Source organism: Motacilla alba, chromosome 6 (assembly GCF_015832195.1).
Source record: "Motacilla alba alba isolate MOTALB_02 chromosome 6, Motacilla_alba_V1.0_pri, whole genome shotgun sequence".
Taxonomy (NCBI): domain Eukaryota; kingdom Metazoa; phylum Chordata; class Aves; order Passeriformes; family Motacillidae; genus Motacilla; species Motacilla alba.
The window spans coordinates 33,319,826-33,339,401 of NC_052021.1; the positions used below are offsets into that span (position 1 = coordinate 33,319,826).

The following is a 19,576-nucleotide window of genomic DNA, read 5'->3' on the forward strand; positions in this document are numbered from 1 at the left end:
GCTCTGGGTTACTCCCCAAAAACTGGAAATCTGCAACACAGGGTGCCCCTGGCAGCACGGAGGGCTGGGCAGGACGGGGCTGTCACCGGGGCTTGTGGGGGGCAGGAGGTGGCACCTGGGGACGTGGCTCAGTGCTGGGCTTCAGTGGCACTGCTGGGCCCAGAGGGCTTTTCCAAGCCAAATAATTCCAGGAACAGGGGGTTGGAGCCCCTCTGCTCTGGCTGGGAGAGCTGGGGGGGCTCACCTGGAGAGGAGCAGCTCCAGGGAGAGCTCAGAGCCCTTGCAGGGCCTGAAGGGGCTCCAGGAGAGCTGGAGAGGAGCTGGGGACAAGGCATGGAGGGACAGGACACAGGGAATGGCTCCCACTGCCAGAGGGCAGGGATGGATGGGAGATTGGGAATTGGGAATTGTTCCCTGGGAGGGTGGGCAGGGGCTGGATGGGATTCCCAGAGCAGCTGTGGCTGCCCCTGGATCCCTGGCAGTGCCCAAGGCCAGGCTGGACACGGGCTGGGAGCACCTGGGACAGTGGAAGGTGTCCTGGCCATGGCAGAGGTGGCACTGGACAAGTTTAGGGTCCCTTCCACTCCACCCCACTCTGTGACTCTGGGATTGTTCAAAGCCAGCTGCATGTGCAGCCAGCCTGGGATTTAACCAGAACATTGCTCTTTTCTCATCATTTCTCCCCCAAATCAAGGCAAAATCTGTCTCCAGCACATCTCCCTGCCTCCTTCTGCAGTGACACGATTTCAGAGGACAACCCAGTTACAAAACCAGACTTCTGTCCTCATTATGGTTTTTATTTGACTCCCTGGCCACAGTTATATATCACAATAAATTAAATGACTGCTGAGGGACCTTCCTTCCAGACACCATTATCAGGCAATCAGAAAATTAGCCCACATTCAGACTGGACACTATTCCCCTCACCACCCTTTGGTCAGGATTTTTATTAATCTTCCCCACATCATGGATACAAAGTGCTCACTTTAGGGCATAAAAAGTTCTGGAAAGCCAGAGAAACATGAAATAGGAATGGATGTCTGTCCATTCAAGCACAGCTGCAAGAGCCCATCAGATGGTGAAAGAGCAGATGGCCCAAGCAGAAAGTTGAAGTTGTTTCCAAAAAGTTTTTTGCTATTTTATACCAATTTCTCAAGGCAGTTGCAGAGTTGAAATAACTCCAGAACCACGGAGCAGCCTCTCTGTGATAGGTGTTTGTACCCTACAATTATATATTAACTGAATCAAGTCGTGGTAAGATACTGCAGAAAACAAAAGTATTTTAAACGTGAAGTCTAAAAATATATCCTGTGACAATTTTTTTAGAATATCCACCAAATTTCTGCAATTAAGATCTCTTTTACATATTTCTATCCATGCAGCACCATCCTCAAGCAGTTCATTGCACTGCTCCTATTTTATATAATTTTACGTAACTCTGTGTACCATGAGAAAATTGGTGCAGTTTCTTCTCCTTTTTTTCTTTTTATTTTTACTTTTTCACCACTCTGCAGCTGGTAGGGAGATGATACACCTCATTATCTTATTCTGTGGGTCATCTGAAATGAGTATTAAGTCATTCTACCTCCCACAGCTTTGGTACAGAGCCAAGGAGGACTCGGAAAAGTAAAATTCCTGACCTAAAAAAAAGAGAGGATGCTTTATATTCTCAACATAAAAATGAGGTTTCGTTCAGAACCGTGGAATGGTTTGGGCTGGGAGGGACCTAAAATCCCACCCAGTGCCACCCCTGCCATGGGCAGGGACACCTTCCACTGTCCCAGCTGCTCCAGCCTGGCCTTGGGCACTTCCAGGGATCCAGGGGCAGCCACAGCTGCTCTGGGCACCCTCACAGGGAACAATTCCTTCCTAATATACATGACAAGCTTATTCCAACAGTTTTCTCACAGCTGAACTGAAATTGCAAGAGATAAAGCCATAACCTCCCAAAACACCTCCAGCTGGGAGACAAGTTCCCTTCCAGGACCCAGCCTCGTCCTCCATGGGCAGAGGGGCACCACACAATGAGCAGCACAGGCTCCTCTCTCTGATGAGGATTTTGGGCAAGGATTTTTGTCATTTTGGCACGTATTTAAACCAAATCTTAATAAATATTTCCATGCATGCTCTGATCTCCTCCCCCAACAGTAAACTGGATGGATTTTCTGTAGCTTCTTTCATTCTGATCTGGTTTTTATGCTCAGGTAAATTTGCATTTCAGTTGAAATAAATGCCCTTTTATTCAAGGGGCTGCAGATGGGGTTGGGATTTCTCCAACCCCCATTTCCTGGTGCTGACCTCTGGCCAGGACAGGGGGATCCCACAGGATCCGGCCACATCCCAAAGCAGCAACCAACTACACAGGCTGCAGTCACAGTGCCTGGAGAAATGTGACCCTGGGGGACACCCCTGCACCCTGATGGGCTCCAGCAGGGACAAGTGGCCACTCAGAGCTCCTGGGGGGATAATCACCCACCCCTCAAAGCACACAGGCACTTCTGTCCCCGCAGTCAAAGGGGCAAACATCCCTGCCCATGAGGCAAGCTGGATTTTCAGCCCTGGAGCTCTCACTGCAGGGGCTGTATCAGGGAATGGTTTCCTCTGGAGAGGGCTGCCAGAACTTTATCCCTGCTTTTGTGTGTTGTTTTCCTTGTAAATCAGGATTTCTGTCCCAGAAAACATTACACTAACGTGACCAGTCCCAGATATCCAACAATAAAACCCCTCCAAAGTCTTACCCAGACATTCTCCTCATCTCTCAGAGCAGCTGAGTAAACTCCAAGATGTAACTAATGGCTCGCATACACATACACAGGAAAATATTTGGGTTTAAATAAATCCCCGGAACACTGGAACCCTCAGTCCTTTACATTACAATGATTTCCAGCCCTGAAGGAGGTTTTTCTGTCAGACGAGATTAATGCTGTCAGCAAACAAACAAACACCACGTCCTGCACACCTCCAGCACCCATGTGGGCTCCGTTTCCACTCCTGCAGGACTCCAGCCCTGTGGGAGCCTTTGTGCTTGGGAAGGACAATGCCAAGGCCATGTGCTGACAAATCCACAGAGGCTCTGTGCCTGAATGCCCCCAAACCTTCCCAAATCTCCCCCAAACCAGCCTTGTTAGAAATTCCCATGAGTCCCTCCCAAAGGCACAGCACCAACACCCACAGAACTTGAACTCAGCCTGCAAATTTCTCCAACGAGAAGGAAAATTCCAGCTTGACAAGGGTGGGTGACCTCCAATTTTCCTGTTATCTGCTGGCAAATGAGCTCTTTGAAGAGCCTGCAAGGCCAAAGGGAGATCCTACCACTTTTTCCCTAACCCTGAACTTCCTAAAGCTGATGCTCTTTGTCCAGGGCTATTCCTGGGTGGCTCCTGTTTTCCTGAAATGACATTTTCCTGCTCAGTCCATTTTCTGTCACAATGATTGGATTGTAGAGCTGAAATGAATGCCAGAATTGTTTGCTGGATACATTACCAGATAACTTTTTTTTTTTTCTCAAGCCCAGAAAGAGAAATTAGGTTTGCAACAGAGATAAATTTTGGTTTTCTGAAGCACAGGTTTTGTACCACGTAAAACATTCCCAGACAGTGATTTGCATCATGCATTTTCCTCACTAGCTTATTTGTACCAAAGAAATTCCACCTCAGACTGCCACAGATTCGTGCTGCAGGTTTTAAAAATCATGTTTAGAGAGAATGAAAACATTTGGAAATAAACCTTTTACAAACCCAGAGGATTTTTTCCCTTTGATTGATGCACTTGGCTTCATGCTGTGAGCCAGAGGAGCTGCTCTGAGCCAGGGGAGGATGCAGCCGGTGAATGTTGTACCCTGTCCTCAAGGTGTCATTCCCTGCTCAGGGCACCCATGACAGTGCCAAGGGGTAAAATCCCACCTGAAGCTTGTGCTGCTCTTCCCAGGAAATGCTCAGATCCTTCCTTTCCTCACAAGGATCACCTGGCTGCCATGGTTTCCAAGGAGGATCATCTCCTCTGCTTGGTATTCCCAGCCACAGAGTGGGAATCGTGTCAAATACACGTATTTATTTACATACATTTACATATGGGCATGGAGTAGGGACATGCAGATGAAAGTTTCTCCCCTTGAGTCCTCATTCTCTGATTTTTTGACGTCAGGAAAATGCAGCTTTGCTTCATCAAGTGGCTGTGGCCAGTAGGTGAAACCATCTCCCTTGAATTCCTGGGTATCCTGCAGGAGGAATGCCTAATTTCCATGGAAAGCACTCTCATTCCCAATGAGGAAGATCCTGTCTCTTCCTCTCTGTCAGAGAAGAAGTGGGAAAAGTTTTGGGGCTCCCCTCTGGTGTCAGTCCCAGCCCAGGGGGCACCCCTGACCTGGGAGGGATTGTTCTGCTGTGTCCTCCGTGGATACCAAAGTCCCAATGTTTTCTCTCCATGCCAAAATACCTTGCTGTGGCTTTAGGGTGAGACTCCAGGCAGGCCTAAGGGTACACACTAAAGCAGGGTGAAATGTAAATAACATTCTTCTACTTCCCAGATGTGCAGGAAATGATGCACCTGAGGCACAGACCCGATGAACCAAAGCTGCATTTTCCTGAAGTCAGAAAATCAGAGTGAGGACTCAGGGGGGAGGAACGTTCAATTTCTACTGAAATAAAAGAGAATCTGGGCACTGATCCTGTAGGAAATGTCTCTGGCCATAGTGATCTAGAACTGGATGAAAGCTTGAAAGAGAATCATCCTTGGTGTCCCTTTTCTGAGTTCTACTTGGAGCCATCTGTGGTCCAGCCTTGGCTTTGGTTTCCAGTACAGAATGACTTCCTTAGTTAAAAAGGTGTTTTCCAGGGAAAAATGCTGGCAGGTTCTTCCTCACTGCCTTACCTTCCACATCCCCTCCCAAAGAATTGAACTGTTGATGAGTTTTTGAGGATATCTATCTGGAATATATTTGTTCAACAGATCTCTGTCTCCTCTGCGAGCAGAAATTGCCATCGTTATTGCTATGCTAACTGGGAAGCTGAAACACAAAAAGGCAAAATAATCCAACAGAAACAGAGCACAAACCATCCCCAGGTCCTGTGTCCAGCACAGGTCACCCAGCTGGAGGTTATCCCAGTGGCTCACAAACAGCCCTCTTCCCAAAAATCCTGACCTTACATCTCAGGCTGGATTAGGAAAACAAAGCAGAACCATCAAAGGCCAAATTCCAGCCTCATTTAAAGCCCAGCTAAACCTTTGTGCAGCAAAATTTAACACTTGCAGTGATTTTTAGGGGCAGTGTTTTTTTTTCCCCTGGGATTTGTGGGTACAAAGGCACGACTTCTCAGGCAGTTTCAATAATTTTGTTTTATTTAACAGCACCAAATAAAAACACAGCGTTTGGATCAATATTATCCTCATGCTTTATTCCATAAATAAACTCCATCGGTTTGTGAGCTGCTTGTTTTTACTTCCAACATGTACAAATAAAGATTTAAATATTTTTTTGGAGGAAACATGACAGCTGGTTTGAGTTCTGCAAGATTTGATGCAAACATCCTTCTTGGCACCACTCCTCCATCTGCCATTTCTAGAAACACTTTGTGCTCACAGAAGTGGAGTAAAACGTATGTTGCAATGAAAAACGTGAAAAAAAGTGTTATAAACAAATATTTAAATATTGTTTTTTAATGGGAGAGCTGGCTAGGTAGTCTCACTCTATGAACAGGAATGGAGCTCTTCAGAAAGCTGAAATACTGGTCCCTTTTGGAATGTTAAGTATTAATGTGAAACTGCTGTTGCTCTGATGATGTGGTAATGCTATTTCAACTGGTTCCTAAACATAACAAATAACAGTTTTCTTCAAGGATTTAACTCACAGGAAATCAATTAATAAAATACTTCAGAGAAATAAGTTTTCCACGTCTTATAAACACTGGGTTATTGCTACAGAGAAGTGTGCTTTTTAAAAAAAAGATTAAGATAAATAATACCCCTGTAATTCAGTATTTGCATTAAAAATTCTTAAAATTATTTCCTCTGGGTAAACTGACCAAAAGGTGATGCCCTGGAACAGCTGTGCTCCCTTTTAGGCTGTTTTTGATTACTTGAAAGTTGCCTTAAAATTTCAATTGAAACATAAATGATCTTTCTTTATACAACGAGCCAAAGATAAGAAAAATACCTCCAGGTAATTGAGATAACAGTTAATTTTATGGCTTATCTAGAAGTCAAAGGCATTCAAGATCCAATTAGGACAATGAGCAAGAGACTCCTTTGTCACTCCGTGTTTCTGTGGAGGAGCTGGTCCAGTAATTGCTAGGGAAAAAAAATGCAAAAGTGCTTTAAAATACAGTTAAAATCCATGAGGTGATAGAAATGTTTAGCGATACAGGAGGTGAGGTGGAGCTGGCATCCCAGAGTTCAAATTTACTGGCTGCATTTGCTCCAGAAAGAACAGGAAATCCTCACCTTTTTAAACATCTCCACACGCAGCCTGTTGCTCTGGAGGATGATCCGCTTCTGTTTCTCTTCTTGTTTCTTTTTAACCTCAGGTAAATTGTCATAAATCCTGTCAGGAATTCAGAAAGCAGAGCTCATGTCATCCCTGGGGCTCACAAATAATTAATTTTTCCTGTAGGGAGTATTTGCCTTCCGTGCAATACTCGTAATGGGCATCTCTAAGTATTTAAATTTGATTTATGGCATGGGAATGATAAATTATTAACAGTCATGGTTAGATACAAAATCTGGCTGGTTTCAAATCTTGCTGAAAATTCTGATTTTGGAGTAAAAAATGTTAAGAAAGAGATGGGAGCAGGTGATTTCAATGCAGTAGCTTCTAACGAGCTCCGTGAATTTCGTTCCAATTTCTGGCAACAAAATTCAAACCAGAATCTGGGCTGTACATTGTTTTTTTTTTTTGTTTGTTTGTTTTTTAAATTTATGTCACACAATTAGTATCAAGCAATCATTTTCAAGTAATTTTCTGAAATATAAGAAAACCATCATTATAAGTCTGCAAGCTGTTTACATCTTTTCACTGTCATTAGGAACACTTTTTACCAACACAATCTTTCCATTCTAAAAATAACAGGAGTTGCCATTAAAAAGGTGATTTCTGATCTTTTCCCATTAAAATCAGTGATAAAATTCCCAGGATTTGGAAGAGAAAGCTGCACAGTCCTGGTTTTGCACTGATGCCTTGTGCAGGCTGCCCTAGAGCAGAGGCTGGGCAGAGTCACAGAATGAAGCAGGGATTTATTCAAGGATCTCCTCCATGGATCCACCTTGGGCAGCACAAGAGCCCAGCCAGGGCTGCCCCAAGATGAACCCAAATGGTCCCAAAATGCACGAGCGCTCCCGGGGTCTCTCCCTTGGCTCAGCTCTGCTCCATTTGCACCTTGCAGTTCATTGTCCCATTCCAGCTTTAGCCCAGGCACTCCCACCCTGCTTGTTTTTCTCTCTCCAGCCCACGCTGTTTGTGCTCCTGGGCTGAGCTTTGGATCATTTGTCCTTGGTCCCAGCTGGAGCAGGAATTGTTTTGTGTCCCTGCTCTGTGTAGAGCTCACCATCCCATAATACGAAGCTCAGACCCGCACACTAAGCAGCACAGAATCTGAAAAATAGAAAAGCTGAACCTGAAGCTTCACCATGAGCACAAAGCCTATTTATTTCTAGGTTCTCCTCATAATATTTTGCAGTTCAGAGTTCCTGAAGCAGCCTGTTTTGGCTGATTGTATTTTGGAGAAGAGGAATGGGACACATCTGAAAACAGAGATTAATTCCCCACGATGGCTTGTGCAGCCTCCCTTGCATGAAGAGCAATGCAGCTAAAGATCAGATACCACAATCCTCATAATTTGCTGTCATTCCCATCCTCTGTGCCATAATCAGGGGGGAAAAAATCCAAAGTGACCTCACTGCTTCCATTTTTGGGTGTTCGACGTGAGGGACCTGCTGAGGGTTTGGCTTTCACGGGAGCCCCATGGTGTTGAAAAGGCAGGGCTGACCAAACCTAGGCTGATACAGCAGAGAAAAATCCATGAACAAACTAAAGCAGAGTTCTAAATTCTAAAGCATTTGTACCTTTTAGATCTCATGTGCATCTCCTTCTCAGGAATGACCCTCTCCTTTGGTTTGAAGAGGTTATCTGGCAGAGAGAGAATAAAGTTAGCACTGGAGGGGTCTGCTTTTACTGAAATCTCCAATGTCACATTCCATGGAGCCACATTTTCCCATTTCTGGTTACAGTTTTGAAGGCTTCAGGCCAGATCCAAATCTCCAAATCCCTCCAAAACTTCCTCACAGGTTCCTGCAGGCAGTTGCACCCTGGCTGCTCCTCAGTGTGTCAGGAACCTGCCCTGGTACAGCCATTTCTGATTCAATTTACACTTGTTTTGCAGGGCTGTGCATAATTATGTGAGCTTTAGAAGGAGGAAAATCACATTACTCCTTCCTGATCAAGTATGAAGAGATCTGTGATAATTCCAATCAGCATTTCCCTGGATACAGGAAAGTTATTTTATGATCTGAGCAGTTAGTGGTTCTCAGGAAAAGATGATTTTAACACTTTCCTTGAAAAAATGAGTCCTGAATGGGAAGGGAGGATATTTGTACAAGGTGGGAAGCCAAGAAATAAATGAGATTACTGTTGTATCTCTGTGTAAAATTCATGGAATCACAAAATTGTTTGGGTTGAGAGGGACCATAAATCCCATCCCATTCCCACCCCTGCCATGGCAGGGACACCTCCCACTGTCCCAGGTGCTCCAAGCCCCAGTGTCCAGCCTGGCCTTGGGCACTGCCAGGGCTCCAGGGGCAGCCCCAGCTGCTCTGGGAATTCCATCCCAGCCAGGAATTCCTAATTCCCAATCTCCCATCCATTCCTGCCCTCTGGCAGTGGAAGCCATTCCCCGTGTCCTGTCCCTCCATGCCTTGTCCCCAGTCCCTCTCCAGCTCTCCTGGAGCCCCTTCAGGCCCTGGCAGGGGCTGTGAGGTGTCTCTGGACCCTTTTCCAGGCTGAAAAATCCCAAGTCTCTCAGCCATTCCTCACAGCAGAGACGTTCCATCCTTCCAGTCAAAAATCAAAGGCAGCTCTGCAGCGGTGTCAGTTCTGAACTGGTGCAGTTTCCAAAGCACAAACTCAGAAAGGAGAGAGGCTCTGAAGCCTCCTCTGCCTCAGGACTGACTTTCCCCCCTCAGCAGTTGCCTACACTTAATCATCCTTGTTAAATCTTCAGTACACACAAGCCACATGCTCGATTTGCTAGGAAAACATAATTTGTCTTTTATTTATTAGTGTTCTAACGCTCATTTGCATGTTGATTCACTTAAAAGGAATAAACACTTGGATGCTACTGCTGCTGTCCAAAAAACTCTGAAAGTGCAGGGAGCAGCTTGTCTGTGACCCAGGGACACCTTCCACTCTCCCGGGTTGCTCCAAGCCCCTTCAACCGGGCTTTGAACTCCTCCAGGGATGGGGCATGATGACACATGAGCATTCCAGACCTTGGTGTAGCCACCAGAACGGGAAAATCCCATCCAGGGATTTGCAGACCCACTTCCTATTCCACACACAGCATGATAAACTGATCAAATGTATTTTTCCTGCAAGTCCCTAAGTCAGGGTGGTCTCCATTTTCAATTTCTGGGAAGAACCACAGAGTTTGGGAGCTGTGCTGGTGCTGGTGCTGTTGCTCCAGAATAATCCTCTGCTGCTGGCACAGAAGGGCATCAGACCCATCCCTGCCCTGGAACAAGATATGTGGCTGTGCAGGGCCTTGAAGGGATGGACTCAAAAGAGACTCTGGGGAAAATCCTCCAAGAAAACAATAAAAATAAATCCATTTCCTCGTGGAGCCACGAGGTTAATTCTCATGGCCAAACATTCCTGCAGCACTTCCCAGCTTGCTATTTACCAGAAGAAAAATCACATGCAAACATCAAGCCTAATCCTTGACGGATTGTAGGATTAGGATTCAAAAGTTAAATGAGAAATAAATCCAAAAATTGCTAGAAACGAGAAAATAAAAGTCATGAGTGCATTTAAATAGTTGTTAATCCTTGACACTGAGAAGAATGAGCATTTCAAAGGGGAAGAGCAGCAAACACTCAGAGCTGAAATAACCTCGAGCTCATCCTGGAGACCTGACTTAAAGCTCTTTCCTACCACACAAAGATCAAATGTAGACAATTCCCCAAGCTGATAGGCCTCCAAATTGTGTTTTAGCTGCTCCTTATCAAAGCTCCTTCTCAGATTTCATAGCCTTGGATGACTTTTGGAGCAGGGATTCCAGAGCAGACCTTCAGCATTGCCAGGGATGCACCACAGTTAAAAAAAGCTTCAGGCAGAGAGGACTGAGCCACCTGGTTGGTGTTTTATTGTCACCTTTGAAACTCCTGGCTTTCTGGCATTTACAACTGGTCTCACATCTGCACTAAAGCAAGCTGTAAATGAACGTAAATGGGCTGTCCCTGTAATATATTTTAATTAATGCTAAACTGCACCTCCAAGAGGATGAGTAACTCTCCTGCTTGGGAAGTCAGTAAATATTTAGACAGAGAACAGACAAAATGATTGGGTTGGAACCAGCCCCTGACTTCCTATTTACCCCTAAATCACTGAAGCACTTAAAAGAGAAAAACAGTGGCAAAATTTATCAAAGCATACACAACACAGATACATTTTATTCTTCTAACATGTATGTGAATCCTCAAAGTTTGGGAGGAGCTAAAATGTGCTAAGGAGCTAAAATGCCTTTGAGGATGTGTGAAAAGCAAAGCACTGCTGCTGGTGGATCTTTAATTTAACTGCTCTTTTACTGAACTGAAAAAATAATTCACCAAAAACCCATTTGCCCAAAGAAATCCTAGGATACAGAACATTTTTTTAAACACTGGGGTTTTAAAATCAGGAGTCCCCTAAAAAATAAATTCACCTTGAATTTAAGATAGGTGTGGATGCCATGTTGAGCTCCACGTGCCCATGGGGTTTTCCTGGGAATTCATCCAGGGTGTGTAAAGCAGTGCCTACACCCAGGGGTGCTGCCCAAACTTTGCACATCCCCTGGCAGTGGCTTCCTGCACTGAACTGCTCCAGCTGCAGCCAGCAGGTTTGGTGTTACTCACACAAAATGCAATAACCCCTGAGTTTAAGGGTTCAGGGTAAGGCTGCCTGGGCTCCTGCTCACCCCACAGAATCCCTGAAGCTCTCAAGTGCTCCTTGCCCCAGGAGCACCCACAGGAAGGTGGTTCCCAGGTTTTCCAGCTGTTCAGGTCTTTCCTGCTACTACTGAGACTTCTGATCCCCCTCAATACTTCAGTTTTTCTGGGAAACATTACTAATATCGCTAAAAAGTTGTCAAGTCGAGAGGTTTATGCAAACATTTTCACATTAGAATAATTTGGGGGATGTTGCTGGAGATTTCAGTCCTCTCTATCCAAATGATACTTAAATATTCATGGATTTTATCCAGAAAAATCAAAATATTAGCATCTCACCTGGCCTTCCTAAATCCTTCCAATATCATTAGAGCATATAATCCTAAAAAGCATTTTTGTTCCCAAAAAAAAAGCAGCTTTTGAAGAAGGCGTGGCAGAGTTGTTATTAGTTTAATAATATCTTCAAAACAGATCATTCCTCTTCCTAATTCCATCACCTGACTGCAGCTTAGACTTTATTCAGAGCTGCCAGCCAAAAAAAGGCCAAAAGAATGGGTGGCACTATTAAAAGTTTGAATGGGAAAGAGAGAACTGGGAAATGACCCAAAATAAATGACCCAAATAAAGTCAACAGCTGAGCACCAATGTGAATGCCACAGGAATCCACCTGAGTGGCTGCAGGATTATTGCAAATTCTCTGATTGCCACCTTCTCCTCCCTCACTGCAACAAAAACCTCCCTGGCACAGGGCTGCTGGAGAAACCCACCTCTGGAAAACCCAAACAAACAGCAATCCACACAAACTTCTGGGGAAGGCTTAGAAGCACGACCGAGAGGATAGAAATTGTTTCCAAGATATTATAAAAGATTGAGAGTTTGGGTGCAAACCCAGAGGAGCTCAGCAGGCTCCACGGTGGGGTTGAAGGGTAACCTTCACCTCCTGTGGCCAATCCCAAAGAACAACCAACCCCTCAAAGGACAGGAAAAGGGAAGGTGGGAAGAAACCCCACACGTGCCTGAGAAATTGCGTGCAAGCTCCCCAAGTGCCTGTGCACACCAAGATCACAGGGCTGTTCATTATGCAGATTTAAAGGCCCATAAACAGCTGGTAGTCCTGTCACTGCAGTAATTACATTACGGTTTTGGAGATTTAAATGCAGTTATTTGAACATTGTTTCTATTCAGCTCGTCACAGTGGGATCTCTAATTTGTTCGACACAGTCAACAGCAGAGTTGTCTGTCTTGGACTAATTAGCACTGTCAAAATTTAGCAGTGCCCATTACCCAGCACAAAGGCTGCCTGGGAGTTCTGTGCAGGTTCTGTGCCTTCAAAGAGCTCTGGTGACGATAAAATCTCGTGCAGGATAAACATTTTCATTTTCCTCAGATTACTTCCAGCGTTCTGTAAAGCCCCGCTCGTGAAGGACAATTAAAAACTGGTAAACAACTCAGGGTTTTGAGGATGGGAAGGTAAATGGAAACTGCACAGATGTTGGTATTTATATGGAAATTATGCTGAATGCCAATTATTTCTTTCTTCTACAAGGAACCGAAGTTGTAACAACACTGTCAAAACACAGGGAAACCCTGCAAGTCAATGATTTCATGTTATCAATAAAGATGTTTTAGGCTGATAGAATAATCTCTCTGGGAGAGAGAAAAATCTCTGCAGGTCTTTGCTCTGGGTGGAAATTATTTTATTGGAATCAAAGTTGCAAGAGGAAAGAGAAGCACATGTACCAAACTTATTTCGGAGAGAGGTAAGTGCAGCAAACTGCTCCGAACACCTGGGGCTGCACTTGAAGCTCCATTTCCACCTGAATAAAAGCAGGCACCCATCTCTTCCCACCCTGGGCCACCCTCCTGTGTGGGTGTTGGAACCCTGGGGACTGAGAATTTCAGACTTTCTGTACTGACCCCCAAGAGAACTCTGCATTTGACCGGAGGCTGTGGAGAAGGCTTCCAAAATTGAACAACAGAACTGAGACTGTGGGTGTGTAGTTTGAATAGAAGTGTGTGATATCACAGGGTGGAAAACTTAGAGTTTTACAGTTTAGAATACAGTAATATATATAAAACAAGATAGAAGTTTTAAGACAGAAACCAGTCCTTCTTTACCTTCTTCATAAGTTTAAGTAGTATTGTATCATTAAATAAAAAGTCCACATTACAGAGCACAAGTAGTTAGTTATTAAGTTAAAAGTAAAAATAATTTAAGTGTCATTTCTTAATTAAACAGTTTATCCTTAAAAAGCCTTATAAAAAAGAAACACATCTCCACTTTTACCTGGTTAGAGAGAGCTGCTGTAAAAGTCACACTTTGTGAAACTGTAAAAACTGTAATATTAATAAGAACTAATAAACATCTGAGTCCAAACAAAAAGAATATCATCTCACAATTTAATCCCAATCTTAAGAAAAAAACCAAAAAACAAAGAAATCAACATGTGGGCACAGGGGGAACTGGGCAGGGAATGTTCTCTGGAGGTGGAATATTGGTTGGATAAGTGCTGTCACAGCCAGTGCTTGAGCTAAGTGTGCTGCATGACCCGATCCTGGCCTCAGGTGGGCTCTAATCCATCCTTGGGGTCACTTGGGCAGGGTCAGGGGGAATTAAACCCATCAACCAACCTGCTCCTGGGAAAAAGACCTCTGGAAAACGTGTGAGGGTGTGCTGGCAATGAGCCCTGGGAACCTCAGAGCAGTAAAGAGCTTCACCTCCACAAATTGTAAGATATCAGGAAAGAGAAAAAGAAGAACCAAGAAAGGAAGGAAACGATCAAGAAACAACCACAAGATCACAGCCTGGAGCCCAGAGGTGCCATCAATACAAGGCTGAATGCTTAAGCACGTTTCCAGGTCATCCTTTTACCTTCCAATTCCCAGAGCTGTTCCAGGGGTGTTGCTGTGAAGGAGCAGCCTGATTCCCCAAACCAGGAAAGCTGGGGGAGGGAATCTGCACTTGGCAGAGATTTCTTGAGAACAGAGAAGCTGCAGCTGGCCCCGGATCCCTGGCAGTGTCCAAGGCCAGGCTGGGCAGGGCTTGGAGCAACCTGGGACAGTGGAAGATGTCCCTGCCCATGGCAGGGGGTGCAATGAAATTATTTTTAAGGTCTTTTCCCACCCAAACCATGCCATGAAGACTTTGTCTGGGCCAAAGCTTTCTGGGGATGCAGGACTCTCTCCACTAAGAGCTTTGCTGGGAGGTTCCCTAGAAATGGATCCATCAGCAATGGATCTGTCATCAGCAGAGACATCAGAAGCACAGAGACATCCAGTGCCCCGGGTGAGCCTTCCCAGGAAAAAAAAAAATCCCCACTCTGGGTCTCACTGATGACACCAATCGTGCTGCACAACAGCATCCACCAGGACAAATCCTAAAATACCAATTGCCAGGACTCAGAGCAAGTTAAAGATGCTCAGCAATGTAACAGAGCCTGTGGAGTCTTTGCTTCTTTTCCAAGGCTGGGATTAAATGTGTGAGAGGGTATTTCTTGTTGGGACTCAGGTGTTTATTAGTTCTTATCTCTGTTACAGTCTCACAAACCCTGAGTTCTGCAGCACTTCACTGTAACACACTAAAAATGGAGCCCCATCTCTCTCTCTAAGGCCTCTTAAGGATAAACTGTCCAATTAAGAAATGACACCTCAATTATTTTTACTTTTAACCCAATAACCAAGCACCCCTGTCCCCCAATGAGGACTTTTTTATCCAATTACACAAAAGCACCCAAACCCATGGAGAAGAAGGAGAAGAAGGTGGGGAAGAAGCCACCGCCCTAAAACCTCCATCTTGCTGCATATATATCACTATATTCTAAAACCTTAAACTCTAAATTTCCCACCCTGTGACATTACAGTCTTCTATCCAAACCCCACACCCACAATCCCAGTTCTACCATTCCATTTTGGAAGCTTCTCCACGGCCTCAGGTCAGTGCAGTGCTCTCTTGGGGGTCAGTGCCTGGCAGCACAGAAAGTCTGGAATTCTCAGCAGCCAGGGCTCCAACAAGAGCTCTCTGTAGTGCAGCCTACAGGGCTGTGCTTCACACCCAGGGATTTGGATTTCCAGTACTAACTCCAGTTCTGCTTCATCAACAGACATGTGACACTTCTGTCATTATAAAAATATTAGGGTCTGACAGACAGAAAACCACACGTGGCTACACGAAGGCAGATGAGTTACAGAAAGCAAAGATTCTCTCTAGACAAATTCTCCTTTAATGACCAACCACTAAAAGATGGAAATAGTCATTAACTTCAATAATTAATGAATATATTTCAATATTATGATTTTATTACTCATTAAACAAGCATAAAGATTAAAATTTCATTATAATTTGAGGAGGAATAGGTTTAGCCTTTCATATTTTGTTTCATAAATTATTTGCAGAGTGGTTTGGGGGATTTTCAACGATGTTCAGACAGAAGTGGGAGATTTTTGCTGCTTCCTCTTTGAAAGATGACAAACTACTCCTGGTCTGCTGCTGGTAGAGCTCAGAGAGTCCTCACACTGCTCAGCCCTGAGAGATCTCATCCCAGGTAAATTAACTTGGATCATGGAAATGGTGAATTAATTCTATTGAGCCTTTAAGATAGAATTCATGCTTTGTGCCACGTTTCCTTATGTTTGTTTAGCTCTCACTATAAAAACCCAGTAGGGCTCTGATTAGGACAGACCACTGGAAGTTGGAATTCTCCAGGAAACTCCAAGAGCCCTGAAATGGGGCTGCACCCACCTCTCCTGCACCCACCCTCCTTCCCCAGGAAGCCAAAAACCTGTTTGTGTTTCCCCAGGTTGAGGACATCAAATATTCCTTTCCTGCATCCTCCAGGTGTCTTTGTTAGTTTGTTTAATCTTTTCAATTAATTTTCTTTTCAGTAGAATAATGTATCTTCAAGCAGCCACAGATTTAAAACCAAGATGTAAAGAGGAATGCCAATCAATCAAATAAATCTTTTTTCTTTAGTCAACTGAGTTAATTAACATCCAGATGGCAATTTAGAAAAAAAAAAAAAAAGAAGAAAAAAAAGAGAAAAAGAAAAGCAATTTGTTTAACATCTTGAGCTTAGAAAACATTTACAGAGGTGCTGTGTGGGCTGTGAGGGAGAGAAGGGTTTCCCTCATGGGGGGGTTGAGGCTGTTTGCCACAACCTCATCAGGTTCAATTAGGAAATCACAGAGTTTGCATGATTTAGCAGGGCTGGGCAGACCAGAGCTCCTCCCCAGCTCTGGGATTGCTGACAGAAGTGGCAAATCCACACCTGCAGCTGGGGCTCCGACCCCACATCCCTCCTGCCTCCCTATGGTCACCTCTGTCCCCGAACTCACAGAATCACAGGATTTCTGGGTTGGAAGAGACCTTTAAGATCATCGAGTCCAACCCATGTTCCAAGACCTCAACCAGATCATGGCACCCAGTGCCACATCCAGGCTTTTTTAAAACACATCCAGGGATGGTGACTCCACCACCTCCCCGGGCAGATGATTCCAGTATTTGACCACTCTTTCTGTGAAAAACTTCCTCCTCAATTCCAGCCTGGATCTCCCTTGGCACAGCTTGAGACTGTGTCCTCTTGTTCTGTCAGTGCTGCCCGGAGAAAGAGACCGACCCCAGCTCATCACAGCCCCCCTTCAGGAGCTGTGAGAGTGACAAGGTCACCTCTGAGACCCCCCAGCTCAGCACAGCCACCCTCCAGGAGCTGTGAGAGTGACAAGGTCACCTCTGAGTCCCCCCAGCTCAGCACAGCCACCCTTCAGGAGCTGTGAGAGTGACAAGGTCACCTCTGAGTCTCCCCCAGCTCAGCACAGCCACCCTCCAGGAGCTGTGAGAGTGACAAGGTCACCTCTGAGTCTCCTTTTCTCCAGGCTAAACAGATCATTCTGTGAGTGGGGAGAGGATGAAATGTCACTTATTGCCATCACCCCACAACCAGCAGCAGCTGCACCATGCTGGAGAACACAACTGCATGTGACAGTGACAAAAAGTCCCCAAGGAGCTGCCACAGAGCCCAGGAAACTCCTCATCCCCACCAACCCTTCTCTGAGCTGCTGGGAATTCCTGCCAGAGCATCTGCAAGGTGCTGGGGAGTGAACCAGGAACAGCAGCTCTCACGTTTCTCCCCAAATCTAATTTGGAAATTCCATCCAGGACTTCCAAAGGCAGCCAAGGACCTGCTGCTGCTCCCAACTCACCACTGAGAGGGTCAGGGATGGTGAATTGTCTCTTCTTGCTGGAAGTGGAGGTGGAGAGCTTGCGAGCCAGAGCTTGGGGGGTGCCTGGGGGAGCCTCCCTGTGCTGGGCCCTCCTCAGCTGCACCATCAGCTCCAGCCTCTTCAGCCTCTGCTGGGAGCGGGAGATGAACTGAGGGTTGTGGAGCTCCAGGGCTTCCTGCAGGAAACAGAAGCTGCTTTATGCTCTCGTGATTCAAAGGGAGGAAAAGGCGTGATGGGCATAGGGCTGAGTTTGGTTAGAGATTGTTAAAGTGTGAAAATGAGTCTGGGTTTGGGTCGGAAGGGACTTTAAAGTCATCCCACCTCCTGCCATGGGACACCTTCCACTGTCCCAGGCTGCTCCAAGCCCTGTCCAGCCTGGCCTTGGGCACTGCCAGGGATCCAGGGGCAGCCCCAGCTGCTCTGGGCACCCTGTGCCAGGGCCTGCCCACCCTCACAGAAACAATTCCTTCCCAAAATCCCCTCCATCCCTGCCCTCCGGCAATGGGAAGCCATTCCCCCTCGTCCTGTCAAGTTAATACATTTCTGTGTTTCAAATTACATATTTTTACATCCAAATTCAAGTTCTTGATGTTTTGCCTGTTTCCTTTTCTCAGCCCATCACCAAAGCAACTCGTCACTGACAGTTCACAAACTTTGCTGTTTATTTAGACTGTCAGATCTCTCCATGGCTGATCCAGAAAGAAAACACTTCCCAGTCAAAGGCTGCTTCAACATTTAGGAATGTCTTAGGACAGAGGAAAGGAGCAGAGATGGGTCTGCAACATGTGCAGGAGGAAAAGGCAGGGAAGTCCATCAGGCAGGTACCAGCCTGGGCCATGTCCACACCTACAGCTGGTGCTGGAAGTGCCAGGCACTTGGGAAACTGGGAATTTGTAAATTCCCAAACTCTTAACAAGTTCCCCCACAGGAACAGCAGCTGCAGCTCAAAACAAGGAGCCTGGACAACCAAGCAAGTTTTGGCAGTGGATACACACTGCCAAAACCTCACTGGAAAGAGAATGTGAACTTCTGACCTTAATAAGTTCCTTGGAAGCAAACACCATCCATGGGGGAAAAGGGGAGAAAAGGGAAAAAGGGAAAAAAAAAAAAAAAAAGAAAAAGAAAAAAAAAGCAGGGAAAAAGGAAAAAAGGAAAAAAAATGATGCTTTACCCGCAGTGTCCATGGGGCTGCTGGGGTTTTCTCCAGCTGGGAGCTGGGTTCTGGCCACGTGAGCAGGTTTTTCTCCCAGGTCACACCTGGAGAGCGGGCCTTGGGCAGTGGCACTTTCGACAGTGTCGCCCTGGACAGTGGCACCCTGGACAGTGTCAGCCTGGACAGTGTCAGCCTCCTGGCTCGCTCCCGCTCGTCCTGTGCCTCCAGCTCCTTTGTTCTGTCCCTCGGAGCCGGGGATTCATAATTGCCTTGGAGAGATTTAAAAGTTCGTTAGGAGCGCATGGCTAATTTTTTATTGGGTTCTCCACCTCATTAGACAGAGAGGGCAATTCCTGAAATAAGAAAGCCAGGCTGTTATTAATAGGCCTCATTAGGCAGAAGAGATCAGATCTAATGGTGGCTGCCCTGTGACACCCGCAGTGTCTCTCACATTACCCAGACCTCACATGGAAGGAAATCACAATTAAAACTCTGGGACACTCAGCTCTCTTTGCTGGTGCTTCCCAAAATTTGTGCCATGGAAAGCCAGGGATATCTTTCTGTGACCTGGAGTTGGAGTTCGTTCCAATTTATTGCAGAAAATACCAGATTGTTAAGGGCTTTAACCACAAATCATTTCCCTTTCACCACACTGAGCCTTTCATCAGCACCACTGTTTTTTTTGTTTTTAATCCAGTTTGCTTTCTGTCATTCCTACAGATCCATTAGCCAGTGGAAAAGCTCCATTAAAAAAAAAAATCAACAAAAGGTTATTGTGCATTATAGGGCATTATTATGAAAGCTGTCAATTCACATGGAGAAAAAGCGATTATTTTCTATGCTTACAATTAAGTTTTAATGCTCACTGACTGATACTCCCTGCACAAATTAGGACCAAAAGAGGCTGTGTGCTCAAAAATCAGATTCCCATTCAGAGGACAGAACAAATCCAAAATAACAAAGGAACTTCAGAAGGGCTCCATGTGAACTGTTTGAAAAGTCACACTGGAGTGCTCCTTCCTTGCCAAATAATTTGATTTCTAGAACTAAATATCTGGGAATAAAGCCCGTTACTGT

General features: G+C 45.4%; 1 protein-coding gene across 1 annotated transcript in view; it reads right to left on the minus strand.

The window, feature by feature from the left end:
- Positions 1-5,319: 5,319 nt before the first annotated feature.
- The window catches only part of C6H10orf90 (chromosome 6 C10orf90 homolog), a 64,122-nt gene continuing 49,865 nt past the window's right edge, over positions 5,320-19,576 (minus strand). The window contains exons 5-9 of the mRNA XM_038141140.1: positions 18,518-18,768; positions 17,326-17,521; positions 8,056-8,119; positions 6,439-6,538; positions 5,320-6,285 (exon numbers count right to left, since the gene is read on the minus strand). Of these exons, the coding sequence (XP_037997068.1) occupies positions 6,247-6,285; positions 6,439-6,538; positions 8,056-8,119; positions 17,326-17,521; positions 18,518-18,768 (650 nt within the window). The 3' untranslated portion in view covers positions 5,320-6,246. The remainder of the gene's footprint in view (positions 6,286-6,438; positions 6,539-8,055; positions 8,120-17,325; positions 17,522-18,517; positions 18,769-19,576) is intronic.